The 23,999-nt window shown below is 54.5% G+C and overlaps 8 protein-coding genes across 8 annotated transcripts; 4 read left to right on the forward strand and 4 right to left on the reverse strand.

Annotated features, from left to right (window-relative positions):
- Positions 1 to 39: 39 nt before the first annotated feature.
- HD553DRAFT_320012 (putative mitochondrion protein) lies at positions 40 to 2,204 on the reverse strand. The gene is made up of 8 exons (XM_046181090.1): positions 2,028 to 2,204; positions 1,795 to 1,946; positions 1,651 to 1,722; positions 1,308 to 1,436; positions 1,030 to 1,112; positions 761 to 826; positions 502 to 688; positions 40 to 418 (listed from the first exon to the last, which is right to left on the reverse strand). Exons 2-8 carry the CDS (start codon positions 1,918 to 1,920, stop codon positions 149 to 151), a joined length of 933 nt encoding a protein of 310 aa, XP_046032921.1. The 5' UTR covers positions 1,921 to 1,946; positions 2,028 to 2,204; the 3' UTR covers positions 40 to 148.
- Positions 2,205 to 2,237: 33 nt separating this feature from the next.
- Positions 2,238 to 5,447, forward strand: HD553DRAFT_353162 (mitochondrial import receptor subunit tom40). Its single transcript, XM_046183750.1, has 13 exons — positions 2,238 to 2,887; positions 3,006 to 3,088; positions 3,196 to 3,260; positions 3,361 to 3,439; positions 3,523 to 3,590; positions 3,682 to 3,855; positions 3,950 to 4,148; positions 4,226 to 4,425; positions 4,496 to 4,691; positions 4,759 to 4,839; positions 4,906 to 5,156; positions 5,224 to 5,261; positions 5,324 to 5,447. Exons 1-13 carry the CDS (start codon positions 2,318 to 2,320, stop codon positions 5,375 to 5,377), a joined length of 2,058 nt encoding a protein of 685 aa, XP_046032922.1. The 5' UTR covers positions 2,238 to 2,317; the 3' UTR covers positions 5,378 to 5,447.
- A 1,940-nt stretch (positions 5,448 to 7,387) lies between these two features.
- On the forward strand, positions 7,388 to 8,776 carry HD553DRAFT_337684 (uncharacterized protein; the record flags this gene model as incomplete). The annotated part of the gene is made up of 3 exons (XM_046182301.1): positions 7,388 to 7,684; positions 7,786 to 8,472; positions 8,576 to 8,776. 3 exons carry the CDS (start codon positions 7,388 to 7,390, stop codon positions 8,612 to 8,614), a joined length of 1,023 nt encoding a protein of 340 aa, XP_046032923.1. The 3' UTR covers positions 8,615 to 8,776.
- A 1,563-nt stretch (positions 8,777 to 10,339) lies between these two features.
- HD553DRAFT_149743 (RIC1-domain-containing protein) lies at positions 10,340 to 13,202 on the forward strand. Its single transcript, XM_046176734.1, has 14 exons — positions 10,340 to 10,395; positions 10,464 to 10,555; positions 10,622 to 10,820; positions 10,884 to 11,003; positions 11,068 to 11,184; positions 11,248 to 11,481; positions 11,540 to 11,795; positions 11,854 to 11,936; positions 11,995 to 12,184; positions 12,247 to 12,341; positions 12,402 to 12,701; positions 12,759 to 12,854; positions 12,917 to 12,964; positions 13,023 to 13,202. Exons 2-14 carry the CDS (start codon positions 10,521 to 10,523, stop codon positions 13,158 to 13,160), a joined length of 1,911 nt encoding a protein of 636 aa, XP_046032924.1. The 5' UTR covers positions 10,340 to 10,395; positions 10,464 to 10,520; the 3' UTR covers positions 13,161 to 13,202.
- A 24-nt stretch (positions 13,203 to 13,226) lies between these two features.
- Positions 13,227 to 17,493, reverse strand: HD553DRAFT_290004 (uncharacterized protein). The gene is made up of 7 exons (XM_046178332.1): positions 17,003 to 17,493; positions 16,349 to 16,906; positions 16,176 to 16,262; positions 16,067 to 16,108; positions 15,352 to 16,005; positions 14,800 to 15,287; positions 13,227 to 14,732 (listed from the first exon to the last, which is right to left on the reverse strand). The coding sequence occupies exons 1-7, from the start codon at positions 17,277 to 17,279 to the stop codon at positions 13,245 to 13,247; spliced, it is 3,594 nt and encodes a 1,197-aa protein (XP_046032925.1). The 5' UTR covers positions 17,280 to 17,493; the 3' UTR covers positions 13,227 to 13,244.
- Positions 17,494 to 17,498: 5 nt separating this feature from the next.
- HD553DRAFT_320022 (cleavage and polyadenylation specific factor 5) lies at positions 17,499 to 19,591 on the reverse strand. Its single transcript, XM_046181091.1, has 10 exons — positions 19,467 to 19,591; positions 19,341 to 19,367; positions 19,150 to 19,229; positions 18,915 to 18,952; positions 18,753 to 18,808; positions 18,363 to 18,591; positions 18,176 to 18,251; positions 18,020 to 18,055; positions 17,840 to 17,918; positions 17,499 to 17,759 (listed from the first exon to the last, which is right to left on the reverse strand). The coding sequence occupies exons 1-10, from the start codon at positions 19,484 to 19,486 to the stop codon at positions 17,738 to 17,740; spliced, it is 663 nt and encodes a 220-aa protein (XP_046032926.1). The 5' UTR covers positions 19,487 to 19,591; the 3' UTR covers positions 17,499 to 17,737.
- A 318-nt stretch (positions 19,592 to 19,909) lies between these two features.
- Positions 19,910 to 22,053, forward strand: HD553DRAFT_320034 (Nep1-domain-containing protein). The gene is made up of 6 exons (XM_046181092.1): positions 19,910 to 20,418; positions 20,596 to 20,742; positions 20,892 to 21,033; positions 21,452 to 21,562; positions 21,645 to 21,844; positions 21,920 to 22,053. The coding sequence occupies exons 1-6, from the start codon at positions 20,263 to 20,265 to the stop codon at positions 21,941 to 21,943; spliced, it is 780 nt and encodes a 259-aa protein (XP_046032927.1). The 5' UTR covers positions 19,910 to 20,262; the 3' UTR covers positions 21,944 to 22,053.
- HD553DRAFT_320038 (PQ loop repeat-domain-containing protein) lies at positions 22,054 to 23,560 on the reverse strand. Its single transcript, XM_046181093.1, has 6 exons — positions 23,195 to 23,560; positions 23,116 to 23,133; positions 22,856 to 23,059; positions 22,694 to 22,783; positions 22,424 to 22,613; positions 22,054 to 22,362 (listed from the first exon to the last, which is right to left on the reverse strand). The coding sequence occupies exons 1-6, from the start codon at positions 23,249 to 23,251 to the stop codon at positions 22,094 to 22,096; spliced, it is 828 nt and encodes a 275-aa protein (XP_046032928.1). The 5' UTR covers positions 23,252 to 23,560; the 3' UTR covers positions 22,054 to 22,093.
- Positions 23,561 to 23,999: the final 439 nt, after the last annotated feature.

The raw sequence follows: 23,999 nt of genomic DNA on the forward strand, positions 1-23,999 counted from the left end.
TCCTCGCTCCAACGTGTCAGGACGGGGACCGCGCGCTTGACAAGTGAGAGGTTCATTGCGCTTCTACTTGTCACAGACACACGAGCATATACACAAGACGTGGTATAGATTCTGACGTTTCATCTATCATTCTTTTGCCACCGACGTATTACACCTCGGCCACGTTCGTCCACACTTTGACGACATCCCCCGTATCCTCCAGACCTTCTACCAGGCTAAACACCTTGTCCGCCACCTCTTCACTGATCACATCGCCTAATCCTTCCCCAGTCTCGAGCTCGTCAGCAGCACCATCCTCCTCGTTTGCGGGCAGACGTAAGGGCGTGCTAGCGAGGTAGGCGACTTCGACACCGATGACTTTGAACGGGGAAGATATGGAAGAGGCGATCGTAGATACTTCGGAAGGCGGGGTGATGACCTGTAATGTCAGTCACCGATGGCGTCTTCCGTGTGTCAGCCATCGCCCTCGCGTTTCACTTAGAACGAAAAGGAACAGCTCACCTCGAACCCGCCGACCTGATCGTGGACGTCCTCGGTAGGAAGGACCACCTTGACGTCCTCCGCCCCGGCCTCGACGGCAACCTCGAACAGCGTATCGAAAGCCGTTTCTCGGTCCGTGCCCGGATCCAGGGAGAGCTTGATCACGCCTTTACGTTCGAATAGGAACGCTGTGGGGGACATCCTGCCTCTATGCCATTATACGCTACGATGTATCAGTTGATGTGCCGTCGAAGCAGGTATAGGGGCGGGAAAAACTCACCCGTATTTGTTCAGTTGTTCCTTGACGCGGGAGACGCATCGGTTCGAATTATCCGTCAGGCATTCACTGATCGCCCAGGCAGAAATACACAGATTCACAGGTACAGCGTGTCAGCTTCTCGTTTGACCGTGACGTCGGGCTTCTATAGCCTGGTCGCGACGAGAGCAAGTGCAATTTACAGTCCAGATGCCAGATGACGTAGACGTGATGCAGCAAGAAACGGCGCACAAAAAGCAGAAGACTCACAAGAGTAACACTCTTATACGTACATGATCATCCCCACCTGCCCGCCGGGTCCGACGGCCTCGTAAGTGATACTCTGGAGCGCGGCGCCTTCGTTCGGATTAAGAGCCTATAGTTCAGGGGCGAAATGTCCGTCCAAGGGAGGTGAAAGGTGGTTGGGAATCGAGTTGAACATCGTTCAGATTCGCATCCATTTTCAATCAAAACCGGGTGCAGATCCAAAGAAGGAAATTTTGATGGGTTCCAATTTCAGCTCTGACCTTTCAATCTCAAAATTCACTTTCGCCGGTTACCGGTGCCTCACCTTGTTCATAGCCGTATCCACATTACTCTTCGGATACCCGACTTCCCTCGCCTTGGCCAGGATGGCGGATAATCTCGGGTTGAGCGCTGGGTCTGGGGAAGCGGGCGGACGGAGGGAGAGGTAGATTTCCTGGCGGTCGGGTGTCAATGTCCATATCATGAACCCAGTCGAAATAGTTCCGATGTGGACCGTAGAGAATCCCACGTCCGGGTCCGGGCGTTGAGTGATAAGAGTGAGGGGTTGGGGGTGAAAAGGACGAGAATCAGCTTTGGAGAACTATGGCCAAATGATCCTGCTCAACCGGGAGATGAGGCAGCAGAGATGAACAGGAAGGAGGACTAACATTGGTAATCTTGGAGAACTGGGTCGATTTGGCAGAGTCTGCTGCTCCTTTTCTATGCCTGATCTTCGACCACTACAGCCGCCGTAAGTGCAACAAAGGTCAACTTGACCGCTTTTATAGAGTAGACGACGAGTCCAGACTCACCCGGTTGTGTCCTGAACATCGTGCACCGCTCTGATGGATTCCTCTGAGCACTGTCCTTGATGGTCCGGGGATACATAGGCTAGCCTGCCGGAGCATGCAGGCTGATAGAGACAATGTGATCATCATCTCGAGATTGTCGACAGTTCGACTTGCTGTAAATGCCACGGAGCGATCGTCAGAGTCTCGCTTTTTCTCCGTGGGAGGAGTATCAAAGCGATCAGCCAGCTACCTACAACGATCTTGAGCCTGCGATTGATCCTGCTATGGTATTGACAGTCAACCTCGTCGTTCGTCGACCATGACATCACTCGCCTCGATCCATCTCGCTTTTCCCGTGAGAACCCGATCCTTCGGCGACCTCTGAACGCGAGCAAAAGTCGTCACCCCGCACCTGAGCACACTCATACAGCATACAACGACCTACTCTATACTAACATTCTACACTTATTATCCACACCTACATAGTCACAAGCAGCCCAGCAAGGGAGCCTCTTAATCGAAAAACACCGCACACCCGATCGTCATGGCTCCGCCACCTCTCGTCCCCGTCGCACCCCCGGCTCCCATGCCCGCCTCGAGCCTCCCCCCTTCGTCCATCGCTCCCTCCAACTCGCTCGTCAGCCGAACACAACGATGGGTCGAAGAGAACAAGTACCTCGTCCTCGGTGCTGCCGTCGTCGCGGCCGGTGGAATGGGTTATTACCTGTACGCCAACCAGCCACCTGCTCTGGTCGAGCGTAACAAGGAAAAGACTGTAGGCGAGAGCAGTTCGGATGAGGATGCCAGGTCGAACGTCCCTGGACGCACCTCTCAAAAGTCGAAGAAGAAGAAGAAGTCCAAGTCCAAAAAGTCCAGTTCGACGGGAAAATCTGATCAGGGTCCTCTGTTGGAAGAGAGGGATCCCGAGGAGGTCAAACGTTTGCAAGAGGCCAGACGGGAGGAGGAGTCTCGGAACAAGCAGAGCGTGACTTCGACCTCGACCTCTAGCACGACGACGACAGAGACCAAATCCTCTTCCTCTGAGCCGGCCGAGAAGCCTAGTTACCTCGAGGGTATCCCCGAAAAGAACGAGCTTTATCGCATCAGCGCCGAGGTAAGCCCCACGGTCCGCCTTACTGCATCCTGGCCCGTATGGCTCTGTGTCGTCCTCGTTCATCCTGGACTGACATGACACTTCCATTCCATTACCGCGATTCCGACGATGTGTTTAGGAGCGTAAAAAGTTTGCGACGATGCTCAAGAACAGGGGGAACAAGCTTTACGCTCAGAAGCATTATGACGACGCTGCGGCTTGGTGAGTCCTGGAGCTATTATACTCTTGTCACAAGTCCACGCTTGCATTTGACACTGATACCCTGTATAACCTTGACTGGGATGGTGTCCATCGTTCGACTTGTTTAGCTACACACACGCGCTCGAAGTCGCCGTCGTCGAAGAGGCCGTATACTACTCGAACCGAGCTGCATGTAAGTCCCCCCCGGCTCGTCAACTTGATTTCGATCCGAGCTCTGACATCAGAGAAAATGCATGGGGCTGACTATCTCCACGTGCGCTTTTACACCGCAGGCTGGCAGAACATGACGCCTCCTCGATACGAGCAGGTGCTTGATGACTGTGACAAGGCGCTCAAGCTCGATCCCGCCTAGTAAGAGCCTATGGAGGGGTTTCTCATTGTCTGCCGAGTGGAATGAGGTGCTGATTAGGTGGTGATATCGGGATTGATTTCAGTGTCAAGGCTTTGAACCGACGGGCGACGGCTTTCGAGAATTTGGGTCGGGATGAGGAGGCTTTGCGAGGTCAGTCCGCCTTGACTGTAGTCCGCGTTCTGCCCGGCCGATACTGATTTGCCAATCTCTACTATCCTCCTCACTCTCTCGCCGCCCCCAGACTTTACCGCCACGACGATCATGGAACGTTTCCAGAACGCCAGCGCGGGGGAGAGCGTGGAACGGGTCTTGAAAAAGATTTCTACCAAAAAGGCCGAGGAGATTATGAAGGCCCGGGAACCCAAGTTGCCCAGTACGACATTCGTGTCGAGTTACCTCGGCGCTTTCAGGCCTCGTGAGTGCGGTGCGAACGTTAAGGATCAGCAGGGAACATGTGACTGATCGTGATATGACCTTGTTTACGTATCGATCGACAATGTCGACGACAGAACCCAAGTTGACGCCCCCCGTCCTCCCGTCCGACTCGGTCAACACGGGTAACAACACGCTCAAGCTCGCCACCGAGGCCGAAGGTGCGGGAGATTACACCCGAGCGTTCATCCTCTGTAACGAGGCCATCGAGCAGGGTGTCAGCGCCGACTGGGTCGACGGACAGGCGTTTGCTTACAATATGCGGGGAACATACAAGTGGGTCTTGGCTGTCGACTCACCATCATCGAGTTGACACCATCTTATCGCTGACCCGTTCTTCACGGACTTTCCAGGTTCATGGTTGGCGATACGCCCGGGGCCAAGGCCGACTTTGAGAAGAGTTTGGATCTGAAGCCCGACTATGTCCAGAGTTTGGTCAAGGTTGCCAGCGTGCATATGGAGATGGGCGATGCCGCCGGAGCGTTTGGCGATTTCGAGGCTGCCATCCGACACAATGCCAACGATCCCGATATCTACTATCACCGGGGACAACGTGTGTCAGATCGTCGTTGGAATGCCTTCCCTTACCCAAGTGGCTGATGTCTTATCTTTGCGCTGGATAGTCTACTTCATCACGTCCGAATACGAAAAGGCCGCGGCCGATTACGACAAGTCGATCGAGCTCGACAAGGATTTCGTCTTTTCGCACGTGCAAAAGGCCGTCTGCGAGTACAAGGTCGGCAAGGTCAGGGAGAGCATGGTCGCTTTCCGAAAAATCCTCAAAGACTTCCCTCAGAGGTCTGAGCCGTTCAACTACTAGTGAGTGTCGGGGCGTAGTAGGGCGATCGGTGGTTCGTGGCTGACCGATCTCAACTCGACAATACAGCGGAGAGCTCCTATTGGACCAGCAGCGATTCGAGGACGCCGTCAACCAGTTCGGTCTGGCTATCGAGCAAGAGCAATCCAAGTGGGTCGAAACATGCTTGGTGCTTTACACGACATCAAGCTGACTGCGAAACCGATTTTTTTCCAGGTCTAACGGCGTCAAGAACGTCCTGCCCTGGGTCAACAAGGCGCTCGGAGTCTTCCAGTGGAAGCAGGACATGCCCCAGGCCGAAGACCTCTGTAAAGAGGCGCTCGAGATGGATCCCGAGTGCGACGTCGCTATCGCCACCCTCGCCCAGCTCAGCTTGCAGCAGGGCAAGATCTCAGAGGCCATCGACTGGTTCGAGAAGAGCGCCAAGTTGGCACGTACCGAGGTCGAACTCACCACGGCCATCACTTGTGGGTCCCGACGCTGTCGATCGTCCGTATTCGGCGCGACTAACTTTGTATCTATTGCTCGCGCCAGACGAACACGCTTCCCGAGCGCAATTGTCGTTCCTGCAGGTGAGCCCAATCATCTCCGGAACGCCATCGAATGCACGCGCTGACCTCGAAACTACACGTAGAATTACCCCCAAATGGCCGAGAAACTGGGACAACTCGCTTCGCAATTGTCGTGAGACCGTATCAATGTACAAGCAGAGGAATCATAGGGTCGCATACACAAATATCTCCATTCATGCAAGACCACGTTAAGAGGTTCAGGTTGAGCGTCAGTGGCGATAGGACCGGCTCCATGATCATTGAACGGCGGTTGTGCAGACGGCTGTTCTCGCGGACATCACGCTGCGGTCCCGAAGTATTCCGTCCAGTCCATCCGTAAATGTTGCGGGATAGGCTGGCTGCATATCGAGGAGTGACTAACAGCATTGTCTACCGCTCAACACCGAAGTGCTTATATACCGTCGAGGACAACGCAGTACTTAAGCGGGAGATTGCATATATGGTGCTTGACAATACTCGCCTCCAGTCCGCGAGTGCAGCTCAGACGGTCCCCTTCTTCCGAATGGACTTATAACCCTTGAGATATCCTTATTTCTCTGCGGTTCGCAGTGGCAGCAGCGCGGTTCTGACTGCCTAAGGTGTGGCAGGAGTGGTCAAGGAGATTTGCGCTATACTAAGACCAAAGAGAGGTCAGGTGGTGGACAACGAAGAACAACCTTCTTGGCTCCCAGGGAGTACCCGGGAATGCGGTGGCTTTCAAGTTGATCACGCTCTGAGTTACGAGTTTGGGCGGGATCCTTGTGGATTCTGAGCGAGGCGTTCGATAGCGAGAGTGAGAGCGAGATCCAGTTCGCCCGGAGGGGTTTGATTAGTGTTACCATTAACAACAGCAAGTTGTTGATTGAGGCGTTGTGCGTCTGGCGATCCGCTTACGGGACGGTCGCGCATGTTCTTCGGCGGCTATGTCCCGAGTCTGGGCGGTGGCAATATTGAGAGGGGCCTTTTCCAAACAACCTACAATGCGTGGAGCTCTACTTCGAGACGATCAAGTTCGAGCGACCGCGCCAGACCTACGATGCCGCCCGCCGATTACGATTTCCCCTACCTCGTAGATCGCCAATCTCGAACCCGGCCTGTCTGCCGTCGCTGGGCGAAAGCTTCGACCGCTGCCGACAGCTTTGACCGCTGTCCAGCTGAGGCCATGAAGATGTGAAGCCACAGTTCCGGTACTGTAGGACGTCTTCGGGGAAACCCGCGCTTCCTCATCTTCCTGTCGAGTTTCTATGAGATCAATTTAGTGGTACTGTCACAAAACTCAGAGGAACCAGACTATTGTAAGCTATACCGTACAGCTCGCTTTGTTCCGTTTCAGGTTGACATGAACAATCGTGACAGTGTTAACCGGGAATGGAGCCTTGACTCGGTGACGAATTTTACATCTTTCTTCCACTCAGATATCTGTATATGAACGAATTCAGAAGTCATGCCCGAGTTCTTTTCTGATGCGATCAAGGTGAAGAATCCGACGAGGCGATTGTACGCGGGTGAAGTGTGCGATGTATCCAATGTTAATTCATGAATATGTACCGCAGCAATATAGGCCTTTCAGTCTACCAGCCTACAACAATACGCTTGGTCTAGACAAGTTGCCATCCTTTTGTTCCACCCTGCCACCTCGGTTGCAAGCAGGTTCGTAATTGCTCTGAGCAGGCAGCCTTCTCTTGCTTCCAGTTGCTCTTTAACTCCCCTGGTTTCAAGCACATGTCTACCATAGGCGCTGTTGTGAAACTTGTTTAAAGTGACATCTTCTTCAGGAAGTTTCGATGACCTCGCAGCGCGCCCCAATAAACCGATCTGCCGAATTAGCGGAACCTAGCTTTGTCCTCCTAATTACTCCTCGAATGCACACGGTCAACGGCTCAGAGATCATGTCGTCCACGATAGATCGTCATGTCCTCGATACACGGTACGATTGCCACCAAGTCCTATGGCGACGCGCATCATCTTTCCGCTCTCGCGTTTCAGGTTTCGGGGGACTTGCTCGATTGTCTTTTTGTTCAAAAGAGGAAACATCGAGCGAGATCGGTCGATTCCTTTTCGGCGATACATCGACACATCTTACATTGTCCAACTGACTTGCACGGCATACGAAACGGAACTCCTAGGAGCCACGAACGACCGAGACCATGCTCGGCCTGGCCGCACCCACCCCGCTCGCCAGGAAAGCCGTCGACGTCCTCGCCCAGACCCCAGCTGACATCTTGATCGTCCTTCTTCTCCTCGGCTACATTGGGACGGTCGCCGAATCCTCTCCTACGAACTTGCTATCCAGCCCAGATCTATTGGAAATGGGCCAGAGGTGGAGGGTCTTGAGAGTACCGATGGCGTGGGATTTCAACAGGGTACATGTTTGGGCGTCGATGGCTTTAGTCAGGGAAGAGTTTGGGTTGGACGTCGGATTGGGAGTCGGCCTCCCTTTTCAGGTGAGACTTCGTGGATCTCAGTCTTCACCCTGATCAACTGATCGAGTTTGATCATCTTGTCCCTGATATCCCATATATCTTCCTACATCATCATATACTAGCCGTCTTCACGAACCCAAACCTCAACGCACATGCAGACCGTACACAAAATCCTCGGACTCCCGACCGCCTGTATCTGGCACCTCGCCGCCATCGTCAGGGAATACAACCACGACCACAACCCTTTGAAGCAGATCCCGACGCACCTTTATGACGACCAGATGACGGGTCTCACTAGCGGCACAAGTGACAACGGGATAATAGGCACGAACAGCAAGGAAACTATAAACTGGGTTCCGTTGGATATACAGGTCTTCGAGTTAGCCTGTCGGATGGAAATGATCGGACAGAGGATTTATGGGTTGGCCGAGGTCGGACGGGTTGTTGGGTCCATCGGGCTAGGGGTTGAGGTCGAAGTTGCCGCAGGGCAGGATGCGAATATGAGGGGGATCGGCCCGGGAATGGGGGGAGAGGAGGAGGGGAAGGAATCTCCCTTCATCTTCAGGGAGCTCGACCCTAGTGTGAAGTTGAAGATGAAAAGCAAGGTACCAGTAGCAGCCGAAAGTTCAAGAGCGGGCGAGAAGAGGAAACGGGCGGCGAGCGATGATGCGTCCATGAGGATCATCCGGAGCGGGTCGGACGTCGGGGCGGGAAAAGGGCAGCATCAGGGTGATTCGCAAGAGTACGAGCACTCGGGTGGAAGTATCAGTGAGGTGGGGGGACATTCTCAGGTTGTCGATGATTGCGAGGTGAGTCGGGGGCAAGGCCGTTCTTTCTAGCCTTGACCATGGGATATACCAGAGGCTAGATCATGACACTGATTGTGCTACCCGCTCGGCACACCCGATCTAGTTGTTCATCCAGGCCGCTGTGGAGGTCCCTGACCTGTAGATACGAACGTGCCCTGGAATCACTTCACATTCGACAAATACGAGACGATATACGATATACGACACATACAAGACTACAGAGAGTGAATGTCCTCAAGCTCTTTACGATTCCACTTCAGATACCTACAGTGTACAGTTGTATAGTCAATGCTTTCAATAAACCCATACCTATCAGCTGTCGATGAGGTTTCTGACGTGTCGCCGTCGTCGTTTGTTGACAAAGTCAAGAGCGGGGTCCGTACCAGCTGGTCCAGGTCCCCATGTGAATGGCTCTTGCTCTTTTCACAGCCCTGGGAACCATGACCAGACGGACTGAACTGGCTATAGACTGTAACTCACTCACACGAGCATGTACTTTGCCTCTGGACCGGCCAAGATCTTGGCTACGTCGAGGTCTGCGGACGACCCGGCGATCACGCTCGTCCCGAATAAACGGTCGACCCTGTTCGTCGTCCTCAAACGCAAGTCGTTCGAGTTATGGAGCATCAGGGTCGGTCGACGGAGTGCTCTGATATCTTCTCCGACTGTCTTCGAGCTGATTTACGTTCATTTGCTCGTAGCCGACGACACGGCTCGCACTAGTCGAACGGTCGACGAGCTCGTTGAGCAAGTATGGGGAGAACGTCTCGCTCGCATGGGCTCCGGACGGGTCTTCCTTGGTCGTCCTGGTCAGTCCGAAGATCACATCAGATCACTCTGAAGACTCGCTGAGATGGTGTCCGGTTTTCTATCAACGTAGACATCGACCTCGCACGTGCTGGACTATGTATTGGAGGCACGTAATCAACCTGGGAACGACGTCACCCCGCTCAATCCTCCTATCCCGATCGAACATATCACGACTTTCCCACCCTCGGCCGGGGAAGGATTTATCACTCCCTACGCACCAGCATCGAGTTCTTCTTCTTATGGGAAACATTCGGCGGAGGACGTTCATCTCGATTCGGCGCTGGACGATGTACAGGGGGGACAAGCGGGGGAAGGGCCGGTCAAGGATGGGTTGTTCCGGTACACTTACTCTAGTCTGGGTTTCGGGGTTGATGTCGTGCTCAACGGGATCGCCAAGCTGGGAAAGGAAAAGAGGGTGGTGCCCGGGGCATTCACTTTTTTGGAAGGCATGCCGGGGAGAGGGACGGGGTTGCTCATGGTCCTCGACGAGAATGAGGAAGATGGCGATGGGTCGAGGTCGGCACAACAGCAGATCATCTCGGTCCCGTACCCCCTGAAACCGGATCACCTCGTCAACGAAGACCCCGAGATCCCCGTCAACTTGCCTTCAACCGTAGCACTCCCTACGCAGACGTCGACTTCGATATCCGGAGCTGGAACTTCTACTCGGTTCGGAGCTGGGTTTTTGGGTGCGTTGGCATTGTCTAAGGGAAAGTCGCGCCGAACGGACGAGCAGGAGAAACAGAGCGAATGGGTAGCTCTGGATGCTGATGTGGAAGTTAACGTGGATGTCGTCAAGTGGAACGTTGGGACCGACATCGTCCTGCCCGAACCCATAGCCCACGAACGGGTCAGGATCGACCACTTGGAACCTACAAAGACTCATGGTTGGTACATCGGTCGTACGGGAGGAGGAGGACAGGTGTTCTTGTGCAGGTATCATCGGCCCACCAGCTCGAGGCGGTCGATCAGCTTGTTGGACGGGACGAACGGGCCTTCGGATTGGCAGACGAGTCGGCTTTGGCCGATTGAAGGGGGTGGTGATGGAGGAGACGAGGTGAGGGTCGTCAGCTTGAATGTTCGATTTGGCATTTACGCCGTGGGACTAGAAAGGTATGTGATCATACTCTCGGATCAAATGTGACGACGATAAAACTGAAATGCTTTTCAATCTTGTTCAGTGGCAAGGTCGTCGTCCTAGGTCTGCCAAGATCAGGCGATGCTGCAGTACGGGTCGAATGGTCGATCGAGCAGGCCGACCTGCAGATATCTGGCGAGTCAGATCCTCACCTTCACGCTAATTTTCTGCTCAAGCTGACCGAGGTGGCACAGGTGCTAGCGGTACCGGCAACGTCACCTCCCTGGCATGGACGTCGGACGGCTGCGGTTTGGCCGTCGGGTGGAAGAGAGGATTAGGGATCTGGAGCTTGTCGGGTCGGCAGACCTTCCTCTATCACGGCGCGGACGCAGAGACGAGGGAAGACGTTGCCAAGAAGCAGATCAACGCATTGAATAAGTTTGTTAGTGTGCAACATCTGGTAGGTCTCTGGAAGTATACGCTCTGGTTGCATTGGCCTGACCGCCTGAATCTCGATCTTCAGTTCTGGAGCGCTGGTAACAATGAGCTTGTAGCTCTGACAAACGGTCCCTCGTCTCAGGGTCAGGCCGAGTTGTCGATGCTGCCGATCATGCGGGCGTCGTCTCTCGGTCATTTGGACCCGGTGAGCAGCCGAGTCAACATTTTATCGTCCTGGAGAGGCTGCTGACAATGCGCAACGTTCTTAGGCTGAATCCGAGCAACCGTTGTTCATCGCGGACGATACGGTCAACATCTACCGCGGCCGATCCTGGAAGCCGGCGGCGTTACTCGACCCGCAGGCTTCGCCTTGGCAGATCGTCAAGGTGACTACAGAGCATTTGACCTCGACATCCGACGTGAACTGACGACCCGCTGCTGCCAATCAGGTCAACTCCCTGTACGCTGCTGTGCAATGGCCTATACGATATTGCTGCATATCGAACGATGGCACGCTTTTGGCGGTCGCTGGTCGCAACGGACTCGTGCACTATTCCTCGAACACCGGGCGATGGAAGATGTTTACCAGCGAAACGGAAGAAACGAGCTTTAGCGTCAAGGGTGGCATGGTGTGGTACTATCACGTTCTGATCGTCGCCACCGAAAGCGCTCGAGGAACCGAGGTAGGTTCAGAGTCCAGGTCTATCATCGTCGCTCTCGTTGACATCATCGTACTTGTAGCTCCGACTATATTCGCGCGATCAGGAACTGTCCGACGCCAAGTGCTTGAACGTTCAACAACTCCCGCATACGGTAGTCACCATGACACTGCAGGGCTCGACGCTGCTTGTGTTAACGGCTGACAACACGCTCTATCACTATACTGTCGCAACGACCCGTGACGCGATCCGCTTGGTCATTGGAGATAGTATGAGCCTGCAGGGTTTAAACCCGAGCGCTGGCAGGGTGAGAGCCATATGCGGCTTTACAGCAGGTCGTAAGTCGCTTGCTATCCAAGAACGATGGGAGGGGCGCTTATCGCCATGTACCTATAGACGGCGACCTTGACTACGATCTCTTGACATCTACGATCGTGCTCCTCGCCGGAAGTCAGCTGGTCGTCCTGGAGCCAAAAAAGGTCAGTCGATGGCTGATCGAAGAGCTGGAATGGGAAGCTTACTGTTCCCTGACGACAGGGCGCTCACGGAGGCACGAGATACGAGAGCCGTCTGTTGGCGAGCCGAGTTGACAGCTTTTACATCTACAGTGGCAAACTAACAGGTCTCCGACGGAGTGTCTGGGCTATGACCAACCGAAACGTAGCATTCTGGCCGGATGTCGTCCACGAGCGAATCATCGAGATTGCGTCGCCAGCTTGCCCAATAGGTCAGTACAGGCGGTTTTGATCGTCATACCAGGCGCCGACTAAATCGATCGATACAATCCAGCCATCCTGCACGATCCGAGTCTGATCGTCACGCTTTCGAACCGGATCGATGTCCGCTTCAATTTACCGTTTGAATCTATTCAACAGGAGATGGGGGTGAGTTTGGCCGCACAAGGGTATCTGTTTAGCATGCTCATTGACAAGTGCACCTTCTAGGTGGTTCTTTACCTACCGCAATGGCTCGAGTCATTCCTTCGACAAGGGGATGTCTCTTTGGCACATGAATTGGCCGGGGCATCACAGACACTGCCCTACTTTGCGCACAGTCTGGAAATGCTTTTGCGTGCGACGATCGAAGGCGCCAAGCGGGACGACGCCTTTTCGAACGGTGTGGTGCGGTTATTGGACTGCTATCCTGAAAGTCTGGACGTAGCGGCCGCCTATACACGCAAGACTGAGGTCGAGAACTGGGGACGTCTGTTCGAGTTGATCGGGAATCCGCGAGAGCTGTTCGAGGTGAGTAAGGTAGGGCGGCGGATTGGGATGATACATTCTTACAGTGTCGATGTTTAGCGGTGCCTGCAAGAGCCTAAGAGACTCCAAACTGCATCCCGCTACCTGATTGCCATTAGGCATCAGAGCGTTTCCGAGGCATTCGAAATTCACGAGGTGGGCTGAAGGGTACCGATATGACAGATCACACGGCCTGATCCAATTGACGACAATTCCAGGACACGACACGGCTACTGCAGCTAGCTTTCGAAGCCGGGAACATCGAGGTGCGGCAGATTCCGTCCGATAGAAAAGCTCCAGAGCCTGACACTATTGCACCCGCAGCTATGTGAAGAGATCATACGGTTTCTAGACTCGGTGGACCCGTCGGGAGACCTCAAAACACGGTCTCTTGACGTTCTGAGCGCTACATTGGTGTCGGAAAACATTATCAATATGAACATGGCGTCGCCGCAGGTCTAGGGGGATATACAGTCTTGTTCTCTCAGCCAAGCAATTGTCCGTGATGCAACGAGTCATTATGAGATACATCTGTCCTATCGATCGTTATCGCGACGAGGGAGGGGGGTTCCAGCTCGTTGGCGGTGCAAAAGAGACGGCTGGCCCCGGTCGGTTCTGTCGGTTCACGACAAAGCTCTTGCCGGTCGGCTCAGGCTTGTTGGCGTCGAGGGCGATAGGTAGCGCGGCGGGCAGACCAACGGGAGAAGCCTGCTGAGACGCATTGGCGCTGTTCTGACCCGACTGATTGGCTCGTTTGACGACAAAGCTTCGTTGAGGTTGCGATGCCTGCCTCAACGCCTCTTGCGGCAAGTCGGGCATGGTAACGACCGTCGGCGAAGGTGGTACCGATTGCGACGTGCGACTAGTGGATGACGACTTGTTGCGGTTGACCTTGAACGACCGCGTGTTTGGTTCGTCATTGAGCACGACATCGTTGCTCTTGCGCAAAGCGTTTTCGTCGACTCGTTGCTCGTCCACGCTCGAGCGAGTCCGTTTGTCACTGCTAAGACCGAGAGACGAGAACCAGTTGCCGTGCCGAGAAGGCTCTGGATCGACTCTGGCGCCGTAATCGTCTAGCTCCTCTTCTTCGTCGGAGTCCACCTGTGTGTTTCTCCTGCTGCCCAGTCCAAACCAGCTCGTGGGTCGCGACCGCTTCCCAGACTCGCCCTGTTCAGACGTGGGCGACTCGACCTGCTGTCGTTCGTCCCGGGGATTCCTTTGCGACGCCGCAGGTCGAGCAAAGTCTCGAGCGAAAAAGGATTCAGCCGTGGGCGTCGTGGTCGGACTCCAGGTCGGTGTGTTTTCGCCAGAACCACCGAGCGGCGGATACATGCTCTTGGGAGAGTCCGAATGCGACGACGGGAGGCTCTCGATAACGGCCGTTTGCGACTTCGTTCGAGAGTGCCGTCCGGAAGGACCCGCTCCTTGACGACTCGTCTGCGTTGGAGATAGGATCGGCCGGAGTTGATAGCTAAAGTCGTTGGGCGTAGAGGGTCCAGCGTCCGCGGGTACGCTTCGGTACGGGTCTTTGTACGTGGCCTTGCCGCCTCGGATAACGGAGAAGCCTCGAGGTGCCGTCTCGTCTTGCAACACCTCTTCGTGAGACGAGTCTACCGGAGCGTAACCAGTGTTGGGACTGCGAAGTACCGGCCACCCACCCGGCGTTTGCCCAGGGAAGTAACCCGTGTTGCCAATTCCATCGGGTGAGATCGGTCCCGCGGTGGTATGCGTCGAGAACCGATCGAGCATCATCTGCGTGTTGACTGAGCCCGCCATCGAATCTCGATTGATAGTCGAAGCTTTGCCAGCCTTGCGTCGTTTACGTCGACTCGCCTGCGACAAGCCACCGAATGCTGCGAACAGTCCGCCATCCAGGGCGTGCGTCGAGTCTGCGAATTTGACGTTGCCAAAGAGCCGGATGAGACCTTCCATGACCTTGGATAGCAGCATGACCAGGAAAGCCAGCAAAGCGACACCCTGGAGAATGAGAATAGTGTAGGCTATCCAGCCGGATACGGCGTGACCAATGTTGATCTGTGGGGAGTATGGATGTCAATGACGTCGCGAGATGGTGACGGGCGAAAGCCTTGCCGAAACTCACTGCCGGACTCATGATCAGGAGCAGTACAGTCGAGGCGATCCTGATGACGGTAAAGAGGAAACCAGGGACGACCATCCCGGCTCCCGGCCTCCATGGCTGCCAGATGGTAGTCACGAGACCGAACGCGATCTCAATGACTAACAAGACGACGGCCTGGGCGGTACCGTTCTTCTGACCCGCTCCGATCGCGATACCGGTAGCGAGACTGGCGACGAATCGAAGGGCCTGATAGAGCTGGTTTCCCTGTGCGTAGATATTGTAGAGCGGTCCGAGCGAGAGCAAGGTTCGCATGGCATCGTAGAGCTTGGCAGTGGGGGTTGTCGATACCTGAATCAACAGGTAGATAGGCAGCAGGACCGAGAAGACCGCGAACGTGAGGGCGGAAAGGATGACCGAGGCGAGCGATGCCACGTCCCTGATCGTCCATTGGTAAACCGAGAATAAGGTCAGGGGCAAGTGAAACAGAATCAAGATACGGACGAGGTTGCCTGGGAAAAAAGTATGTCGGGTTAGTGTCGTCCGTGACGGACCTCGAAATGGCCCAAGACTCACCACACAAAGCGGCGAAATGGAACGCGCCCATAGGCCCCTTGAGCTTGAACTTGGCCCAGCCCTTTTTCCACCTTGTCTGACGAGTCGCTTGTGACGGACCGCTCGAGGCGATTCCTGCGCCAAAGTTGAGCGCAGAGGAAGCTCCCGGAGTAGGCGGAACAGACTCGACGCCAGACTTTTTACCCAGAGACATGTCGTATTCGGAATACGAATAACTCTCGCTAGCTCGATGTCCACCTCCCATGCTCTTCCTGCTCTGAGCCGTGCCCGTCGTGGTAGCAGCGAGATGGATGGCGGGGTTGTTGTTATTGCTCTGACGTGAACTGCCGCTCAAGAACAAGACGTCGACGATAGCGTGTCCGATCCAGAAGAGCAAGCTGAAACCGATGATGCCCGCGGCGATGGCGAGGAACAAAGCCACGCAGGTCCCGTACATGTCCCTGGATCGCAGGCCGATGGCGGTGGCATACGATTCGAGCCCGCTGGCCGAGTTGCGCATGTTCATGAACATGTTGGAAGCCGACGAGTCCATGTGGAGCGGCGAGTCGAGCGAATTGAATTGGTCGACAAAGTTTTCGGGAATAGGAGATGGTCGGATGGCGAGTAGGTCCCGTCGCTTCGACTCGGGATTGTCGCCCTGGACGAGTGTGACGTCTGGGAAGCGGGGCGAGTCAGATAGGAACCCGGCTTGGATCGCTCGCATACGGAAACTCACTGCCGACCAGGTTGGACCACGAAGTGGTGGCTAGGATGGGGTCTATACGATAAGGATTCAGGTAGCTTAGCCGCAAGAACGTCATCTCCCTGAATTACTTTTGACGTACAAGCGAAATTGGGCCACTGAACGGCCGTCATCCCGAGCACGCTGATGAACTGGAGATGCCAGATGACATCCCTAAACCCGGGTGTGACTGCCATCATCAACTCAAGATCAGCTCTATGCTGAGGACGTTCCCCCACTTCCCCCCCGTCCCCCTGGTTTGATGGCCTGACTTACTGAACCGCAATAAACCTCCGCTCACTCCGAGTCGTTCTCCGCTCAACCCGCTGACCAACATCGTCCCCCACTTTCTCCCTCCTCCCGACCGTCCGCCCGATCCGCCACTGCTAGACAAGCCTACCCGGGCGTCGACATCGTCTTCACCGGCAGAAGAATCGCCGACCTTGCCGACGACCCACCCTGCGGCGAACCGACCTGCCCAGGAAGAGATCCAGTACCCGATAGCGAGACCTGCGGGGATCCAGAGGATCATGGACCAGTACCAGTCGGAAGGGTAATAGGGGGAGAGTTCGAACCGGATACAAGCTAGTTCCCGGGCGGGCACGGAGGAGTCGACGATACGGAATTCGTTTTCCAGGGTGGCTAGTCCGAAATGGTGTGAGAGGGGTACGGAGATGTTGATAGCGAGGGGACCGGCGGAGAGGGGGCAGTAGGTCGTGTTCTGAGGAATGTAGGGGTAAGGGAGAGGGGATGCGGGGAAGAGCGAGTTGCAGAGAAAGGTGGCTGTTGACCAGACGTTGAACGTGAGGTCTTCGGTCTTTTGGAAGAGGGTCGCTAGGGGGTCGTAACAAGAACATGCACGCAATTTAAATCAGCTCGACGATGCGATTGCCAGGCCAGATCTGACAGAAGATGCTGCCTCGGACGTACCTAGCTTGCCAGTCTCATTACTGAACCCGACCAAATCCGAGCCCGTCTCCCCTATCAAGTTGATCCGCAAGACGTTCTTGCCACTCTCCGATCCGGCGAGTGAGAGCTCCTTGGCCCGAGCCGGAGGGAAGATCTGGGCCCAGGCTTGACTGATGTTGATCAAGCTGGACGGGTCGGTATCGCTCGAGCTCACGCCGCATCGTGATATGCTGGGCGAGTAGATCGAGGCGGCCACCGTGTTCAGGGAGGATAGGAAGAAGAGGAGTGCGAGCCGCATGATGGAGTTGGTATCGCTCTATTTGATTATGAAAAGTAGGTCTTGATGGCGATTGCGGGAGATGTCTTGACGACCTAGATCAAGATTGATGAACCATGACCTCCCAGCGTTCTCTATGCGATACGCCTGGCGATCAAGATCGGATCTTGAAGAGCAATCTATCTCTTCTTTTGGCTCTTGATGGAGCGAGGGTCTAAGTTGATTCGATCCGAACCAGGTCGACGATAAATGCTATATCACGATCACCATCAGCTCGAAATGTCGATCGTTCCCTTTGACGCGCTTTCAAAAGACATTCAGAACCCGCTCCTTCTCGTAAGAGAATGACGTCGTCGTCGGTGTCGATATATCTCGACGACATCTCCGCCCATAGCAGATTCTATCTACGAGCTACAAGGTTATCATCACATGTAATCTGCGCCCAAGGTTGAAAAGCGTCTGCTGCAAGGCAACTCGTTCTACAGGTAGACGAAATCGTACCTACAACGAGAAAACATCCCCCGCGCGATCAGCGATATATCTACCCAGACTTTCTCCAAGGCAAAGTGGTCGTCACTCACTTGCTCAACGCCGTGACGAGCGCAGCCAGCTGAGGACCGTACCTCGCCGTATTATCATACAGTTCAAACAAGGGGATGGCTGTGAGAGCGAGGGCGAAGGCGAAGGCGAAGATGACGAGCGGAACAGTATCAGATCACGAACCTTCAAGGAATTTTATCGCGGGTGATTTTCTGGCTTACCGAGTAATTTCATGTTCTTAGGTACCGCGAGTACCTCTACATACAACACCGCCATCACAAAAAGCAAGGTGATACAGTCCGATCAGTTCCTCCCATATCATAACGTTCCGCAAAACGACTCTGGCAGCGACGACCACGATTTCGCTCGGGACTCACTTCGTTCGGGCATATGGATCAAGTAGAGTTTCTTGCATTCTTTCGGTTTCGTAACATGGGGCGGGGTGTAGGGGTACTGACATCGACACCGATATAATATCACCTCGAATCAGCTATCATCTCCTTTTGTACGAACACAAACACGACCTTTCGAGACGGAGTCAAGGACGGGTGAACCGGGACTCACCATATAAGTCTCGTAATTCGGCCTCCACCAAGTCCCCAAACAATCCCCTACCTCCCAATCCCCTCCACCCAAGTCAAAACTATCCGTCCCTAAGCTGGCCCCGCTCAGACCGGAAGCGGAGACACCGGGAGGTAAGGTGTTCTCGTTCACGTCCATCGTGAGTTGGATGTCTAGGCGGCGTTTGAGGCCGAGGGATTCGTCTTCCCCGGGTGAGAGGTAGTGGCCGGGGCTGCCGGGTTGAAATCGGGTTCAGTGAGAGGAGAAGAAAGGATGGGAAAGGGCAGGAAGTCTGGGTCAGCGTTTTTTTGTCCTTCACTCGCGAGGTTATGGCCAGAGAGAGATGCAGGCGAAAGAGTGAAAAAAGGGGATTCCAGGATCTGAAAGGCTTACAGCTTGAAAAACGCGTTGGCGATCTGTAACATCAAGATGTGCGGGTGACCATGGTCCTAGAGCGCAAGCGTCCGTGGATCAAGCACACAGATCGAAATCATGGTAAGACTCGTTTTTACTCGTCTGTGAATCGCCGATCCGAAGACTAGACTCATGACTCACGTGTACGACCAAGACTCCTTCTACCGTGCGTCTCATGCCTGATCACATCGAGGGCCGTCGTGAAACCGAGTTAGGGGAAAATCGTGTTCGTCCGCGGGGATCATATCCCATCGTTCGTCCATCGTATCGTCATGAGCAAGAGCAAAGCAGCAAAAGCAAAGAGTCAGTAACAGAATCGTTCTTCATCCCCGGGCATCATGAGAGGTAGAGCGAATGGGAACTAGGGTGGACCCACCCTTGGCATCGTAATCGTTCGTCAGACGTTGCAACCTCGCAGCGACGGAAGGGTCTTCTTCCGGTTGAGATTCCTTTGTGCTACGGTTGCGGTCGAGGAACGTGGTCGGCGAGAACGACCAATAGGAGCATTCGCGGTCAGCAAGAGGGCGCTAGGTTTCGAAGATGATAGTGTGTTGAGAGTGAGCTCACCTGAACGTAAAGTTCGATAGAGGTTGTCTGCGATTGAAAGGAATTGCGAATCGGAGAATGACGAGCGGATTGTTAGCGATGATGTGTAGCTCCTCGGAAACGCCTGTGATCACGCGGGCTTCTTACAGACTGATCGTGTTTGACATCGTGGGCAATATCTAGACGGTCTTGTGGTCAGCTTAGTTGCCAAAGGGAGTGAGTACCTCAAAGTCGATGGTTCAAGAATGCGAGTAAAGGGGTCGAAGTCGTCGGGAGTCCTCAAGTCCAAGTGCTGCCAGAGTCGCCAGAGTCACGTGATCACCAGCTCGAAAGACCTGACCGAGCACGAGAAAAACCCGGAAAGAGACCATATCTTTGTATCTACCTACTCGTTTCACTCAGTACAACCTGCAACCATCACAGTTAACGCAATAGCCCACAAATCATGTCCGACTCTGAATCACACAACTCGGATACCGAGATGGCCCCTCCTCCCGTGGCCAAACGCCCATCCTCCCCGTCCACCTCGGACCGATCTTCGAAGTCGCAACGTATGCAGACCGAACCGAAGCAAGAACAGCAGGATGAAAACGACGATGGTAACGCTCAACAAGCCGGATCTACCCTCTCAGCAGCAGCTCCGGCGTTCGTACCTTCCGCCCCTTCTTCGGCGGCGCCCAAGATCCCAGCCAAGATCGAAGCCAACGTGCACAAGCTCATCGCTGCCGGCTTGTCGGACGCGACGATCAACGCGAGGTTGGCTAGTACGGCGGCTACGCACGGGTTGAGGCCTTATCAGTTCAATAAGAGCCAGTTGGCGCTGGCGAGGGCGAACTTTGAGGCTCTGAAGCGGGGGGCTTTGGGGGCCAAGTTGGGGGAGGCGAGCGCGACTACAGGAGCGGGTGCGATTGCAGGAGCAGGCTCTTCTTCTTCGACGACGACGATGATGACGGGGGATACTCGACCGGTCAAGCCGATCCCGGCTAAACCCCTGTCGATGCGAGCGGGAGCCAAGACGTATCTCCCTGAACAGGCGAAGGTGCCCAAGACCAAGGAGGAGAAGGAGAATAGTCGGAGGTTGATCGTCGTCTTGTCCAAGGTGGGTTGATAGTGTCGACGGCTAGAATCTTCTCTTTTGCCCTGAAGTTGAAGTTGGAATTCGATGCTCGGTCCAATAATATAACACGTGTCGGGTGATGATGCTGACTCGGCCTGATATCGTCGCTTGACTCTTTCTTTCCTTTTATTTCTCTTTGTGACACGGGACACTCTGCAGGCCTGCCTCGAAGTTTACCGATCGAACAGACCTTCTCAATCCGGAGCTCAGGTTAGGGATACGTTGTTGAACTGTGACGACCATCAGGGGTTCTTGGCCAAGGAGGGGAGAGATATCGCGGATGCTAGACCGGATATCACTCATCAGGCAAGTAGTCCTCGCCCAAAGTCTTTCTCCCTTGACAAGGACGATCACATCACATCGCATCCCGAATCGATTGATGATTCACCAGCGTCACTCAAATGCTGATCTACTACCACTCGATACAATTTTTTCCTCTCATTCGACGCACACAGTGCCTGTTGACCCTCCTAGACTCTCCGTTGAACAAGGCCGGACTGCTGCAAGTCTACGTACAGACCGCCAAGGGGGTCTTGATCGAGATCAACCCGAGCGTGAGGATCCCGAGGACGTTCAAGAGGTTTAGCGGGTTGATGGGTGAGTTCAGACAGAGAGCGGGACCGTGTTTTGGGGCTGTGGTGGGATCGAGTGGTTTGCGTACTGGCTGTCGGTTCGGTGGATGTGAGGCGGGATGAAGTGAGCTGCGGTCGGGAGAGTTGCTCGTATCCGGCGGTCATTTTGTCGCGATTGGCGCGGACGGCGATCATCCGGCCGGGGTGACGGACGAGATCCGAGCTCTAGCTATACACTACACCTACCTGCTCCTTGGATACCCCTCAACGGGTTCCAAATAAAACGGGCATTCTCGCCTTTGGAGCAGGAGGGGATTATACACATTGCGCGCGCTTTGACCTCAACGTGTCACTGTCGACCCTTTGTATGGCACGAACGTGAGTGAGCTGATCTCCGTCTCCTCTCCTTCCGAAAATTTGCGGTGGTCGTCTTTTCGTCGCAGTGCAATTGCTACAATTGCATTCGATCCGGGGGAACAATGGGCCCGACAAGTTGTTAAAGTGCATCAAGGGGCCGGTGACGAATTACCTGCCGACCAAGTGCATCAAATTGAGTGAGTCTCCGAGCTTGTCGTCGCTTCCAGATCGAGGTGATCAGCGCGACTGAACACGCCGTTGTCGTCCTTGCGATCGCAGCCCTCTCGGCCGACGCGGAACCGGTCAAGTTGTCCAACTACGTCACCACCCTCCCGGAGACGCATTCGATCGCCATCTTCATTGGAGCCATGGCCAGGGGTGAGGACAGCTTTGCGGACGAGGTCGTCGATCAGAAGATTTCGATCAGCAAGTACAGCTTGTCGGCGTCGGTCGCTTGTGGCAAGTTTTGTTGTGCGATCGTGAGTGGCGGAGATGCAGGGATGACAAGCTCGACGTTCGTGGCTCATCGATTGGACGTCTCCCGCCTTTTCCAGGAGGACCTCTGGGATATCGTCTAGTACGTTGGCGAGCCGTGTTTGTGTTCGACTTTTTATCTTTTCTGTTTGTACCAAAATAGAGAATCGCTCGTGGAGTATGTACAACATATTGAATTCTGGATACGTTCGTGCATGAGATACAAGCTCCAAGCCCACAGCTGGGGCTCCCATTCACTCTCCCGTCCCGGCTCGACGTCGCATTCCAAACGTGGGCAGATCATGAGCTCTGGATCGGACGACGCCGAATACCGAGCTGGCGGGCGATTGCGTTCGTTCGAGCGAGGCAAGTTGGGGTTCCAGGTCGCCCCGTCGAGCGGCCTTGTGCTTTTTGATGGCACGAGGCAGGTTGTAACCCAAGCCAGCGATCATGATGCCGATCCAGAGGACGAGCTCGGTGGCGTAGATGACCGCGGCGACGGGGTCGATTGGGGCGTGCAGGGCTGTTGGAACCTGGGTCAGTCGAGTGTTCGTCTTTCGATGCGGATTAGGGCGACTACTCACCGATAGCAAGCAGCGATGTGAGATCTCCCATGGCATCTAGGAGCACGAAACCCCAGCTGATCCCGCGAACGGTACGTTCTTGGTAGATGTCATAGTAGTGTCTGAGTACCCCGAGAGCGAGTCCGATGGCAGAGAGAATGGCCATCGACAGGACGAAGCGGCGACGAGAGGATTCGCCAACGTCGCCGTACTGCGAGGGTAAAAGCCGGACAGAGAGTTGTGAGCAGGGTATATGAGACAGGTACACGATGTTGCAACCGGGGAACTGACCTTGAACCCGAGGACCAAAGCCGCCTCGATACCGCCAAAGCCGATCATCAAGAGGGACGTTACCGAGGTGCATCGTATAGCGCTCCATCTCTGTCCAGGTTCATCACATTGTCAACGGCCGAGCAAGCGAGCGGACGTGCACGGAAGGGAGACCCAACTGACCTTGCCGTAATACATCGTCTGTGCCCAAGTGATCAAGCTAAGGCCCGTCAAGATTTGTGCCTGGACGACCAAGGCTATATGTTGCTCGCTCAGGATGTTGTGGATCCCAAGAGGCAGTCCGGCGAGTGCCCAGAGGATCATCATGGACGAGTGAAGGCCTTCGGTCGATTGTCGACGATAGTTGAGAAAGATCTGGGGAAGGAGCTGAAGACGTTGGTGGTAAGCTGCAGTGCATCGTGAGACGGACAAGATCGGCTTACCTGTATAGACCAAAAGACCTGTGCGAGCGATCCGTGAGCACGACTTGGGAACGCTCTAGTCAATGTCGGTCAGACTTACTGCGCCGAGTGTCGCCAAGGCCTCGACGGCAGTGGATCGTGGAGAGTCGCTCGACATGTTCGACGGTCGAGGGTGCGATCCTATGCTAGTGGAAATGAAGCCGATGAGATTCGAGCGGTTTGCAATCTCTAGACCGCTGACTTCTTGTATATTTGTCGTTCTACGGCGCTCAACTTTGCTATGGTGTGATTATCAAGCGTTGTCGAAATGAGACCGCAATAAAAATAGCAATGAACTTGTGACGACGTGCGATCAATGTGCGGCCTGTTCCTGTGGAAGGTCGGTAAAGTGACCTCAAGGGGTTCAGCACAAGATCGATACTTTGCCCAGGGCCTGGGAGCTGCTGACTTGGCATGTTTTGCGATGATTCCGAGCGAGTTTGACGCGATTCTGCAACAACCTGATAGTAGGATCACGATTTCAGTGTTGCACAGTGATGTACCAAGTCAGGACAGTGTTCAGAGTCATCTGTAAGCTTGTTGCAACAAGGAAAGCACAAGGAAACGTGTGAGATCGCTGAAACGTCGAGTTTCGACTTGCAAAGGGGTTAGTGTCGATTGCGTGAGAACGGGGAGGTTGTGAGCAGACAGCAACGTGTTGAGCTGTTGTTCAGAGTCATGACAAGGTTAACAAAGCCATGGGACCCAGCTCTGACCTCGCGTTCACGTCCAATACTAAATTTTCGCAGCTAAAGTGCCCCCCCATAAAACAAGCGGAAGAAACGCAACCCACACCTGTCTATACAAGAGAGGACAGTGCAGGCAATTTTCCCAGCTTGTTCAGACTGCAGACAAGCCAGGACAAC

The sequence above is a fragment of the Filobasidium floriforme genome (assembly GCF_021052385.1).
Source record: "Filobasidium floriforme strain CBS 6241 chromosome Unknown HD553scaffold_28, whole genome shotgun sequence".
Classification (NCBI taxonomy): Eukaryota; Fungi; Basidiomycota; class Tremellomycetes; order Filobasidiales; family Filobasidiaceae; genus Filobasidium; species Filobasidium floriforme.

What these genes read in the sequence shown, in the direction of transcription:
- HD553DRAFT_320012 (XM_046181090.1), bottom strand. Translation starts at nt 1,920, where the DNA reads ATGATGATCACATTGTCTCTATCAGCCTGCATGCTCCGGCAGGCTAGC. An exon ending in GATGTTCAGGACACAACCGG is followed by an intron (nt 1,723 to 1,794) that starts GTGAGTCTGGAC and finishes CGGCGGCTGTAG; the next exon opens with TGGTCGAAGATCAGGCATAG. An exon ending in GAACAACTGAACAAATACGG is followed by an intron (nt 689 to 760) that starts GTGAGTTTTTCC and finishes ATAATGGCATAG; the next exon opens with AGGCAGGATGTCCCCCACAG.
- HD553DRAFT_353162 (XM_046183750.1), top strand. Translation starts at nt 2,318, where the DNA reads ATGGCTCCGCCACCTCTCGTCCCCGTCGCACCCCCGGCTCCCATGCCC. An exon ending in TTTATCGCATCAGCGCCGAG is followed by an intron (nt 2,888 to 3,005) that starts GTAAGCCCCACG and finishes CGATGTGTTTAG; the next exon opens with GAGCGTAAAAAGTTTGCGAC. An exon ending in CTCAAGCTCGATCCCGCCTA is followed by an intron (nt 3,440 to 3,522) that starts GTAAGAGCCTAT and finishes GATTGATTTCAG; the next exon opens with TGTCAAGGCTTTGAACCGAC.
- HD553DRAFT_149743 (XM_046176734.1), top strand. Translation starts at nt 10,521, where the DNA reads ATGGTCGATCGAGCAGGCCGACCTGCAGATATCTG. An exon ending in CGCCTTGGCAGATCGTCAAG is followed by an intron (nt 11,185 to 11,247) that starts GTGACTACAGAG and finishes GCTGCCAATCAG; the next exon opens with GTCAACTCCCTGTACGCTGC. An exon ending in ATGCGGCTTTACAGCAGGTC is followed by an intron (nt 11,796 to 11,853) that starts GTAAGTCGCTTG and finishes ATGTACCTATAG; the next exon opens with ACGGCGACCTTGACTACGAT.
- HD553DRAFT_290004 (XM_046178332.1), bottom strand. Translation starts at nt 17,279, where the DNA reads ATGCGGCTCGCACTCCTCTTCTTCCTATCCTCCCTGAACACGGTGGCC. An exon ending in CGGAGGTTTATTGCGGTTCA is followed by an intron (nt 16,263 to 16,348) that starts GTAAGTCAGGCC and finishes TGATGATGGCAG; the next exon opens with TCACACCCGGGTTTAGGGAT. An exon ending in GTGGTCCAACCTGGTCGGCA is followed by an intron (nt 16,006 to 16,066) that starts GTGAGTTTCCGT and finishes CCCGCTTCCCAG; the next exon opens with ACGTCACACTCGTCCAGGGC.
- HD553DRAFT_320022 (XM_046181091.1), bottom strand. Translation starts at nt 19,486, where the DNA reads ATGTCAAACACGATCAGTCT. An exon ending in ATGTCAAACACGATCAGTCT is followed by an intron (nt 19,368 to 19,466) that starts GTAAGAAGCCCG and finishes TTTCAATCGCAG; the next exon opens with ACAACCTCTATCGAACTTTA. An exon ending in CTATCGAACTTTACGTTCAG is followed by an intron (nt 19,230 to 19,340) that starts GTGAGCTCACTC and finishes CCGCAACCGTAG; the next exon opens with CACAAAGGAATCTCAACCGG.
- HD553DRAFT_320034 (XM_046181092.1), top strand. Translation starts at nt 20,263, where the DNA reads ATGATGACGGGGGATACTCGACCGGTCAAGCCGATCCCGGCTAAACCC. An exon ending in TGATCGTCGTCTTGTCCAAG is followed by an intron (nt 20,419 to 20,595) that starts GTGGGTTGATAG and finishes GACACTCTGCAG; the next exon opens with GCCTGCCTCGAAGTTTACCG. An exon ending in GCAAGTTTTGTTGTGCGATC is followed by an intron (nt 21,845 to 21,919) that starts GTGAGTGGCGGA and finishes CGCCTTTTCCAG; the next exon opens with GAGGACCTCTGGGATATCGT.
- HD553DRAFT_320038 (XM_046181093.1), bottom strand. Translation starts at nt 23,251, where the DNA reads ATGTCGAGCGACTCTCCACGATCCACTGCCGTCGAGGCCTTGGCGACA. An exon ending in CTTTGGTCCTCGGGTTCAAG is followed by an intron (nt 22,614 to 22,693) that starts GTCAGTTCCCCG and finishes TTACCCTCGCAG; the next exon opens with TACGGCGACGTTGGCGAATC. An exon ending in CACATCGCTGCTTGCTATCG is followed by an intron (nt 22,363 to 22,423) that starts GTGAGTAGTCGC and finishes AGGTTCCAACAG; the next exon opens with CCCTGCACGCCCCAATCGAC.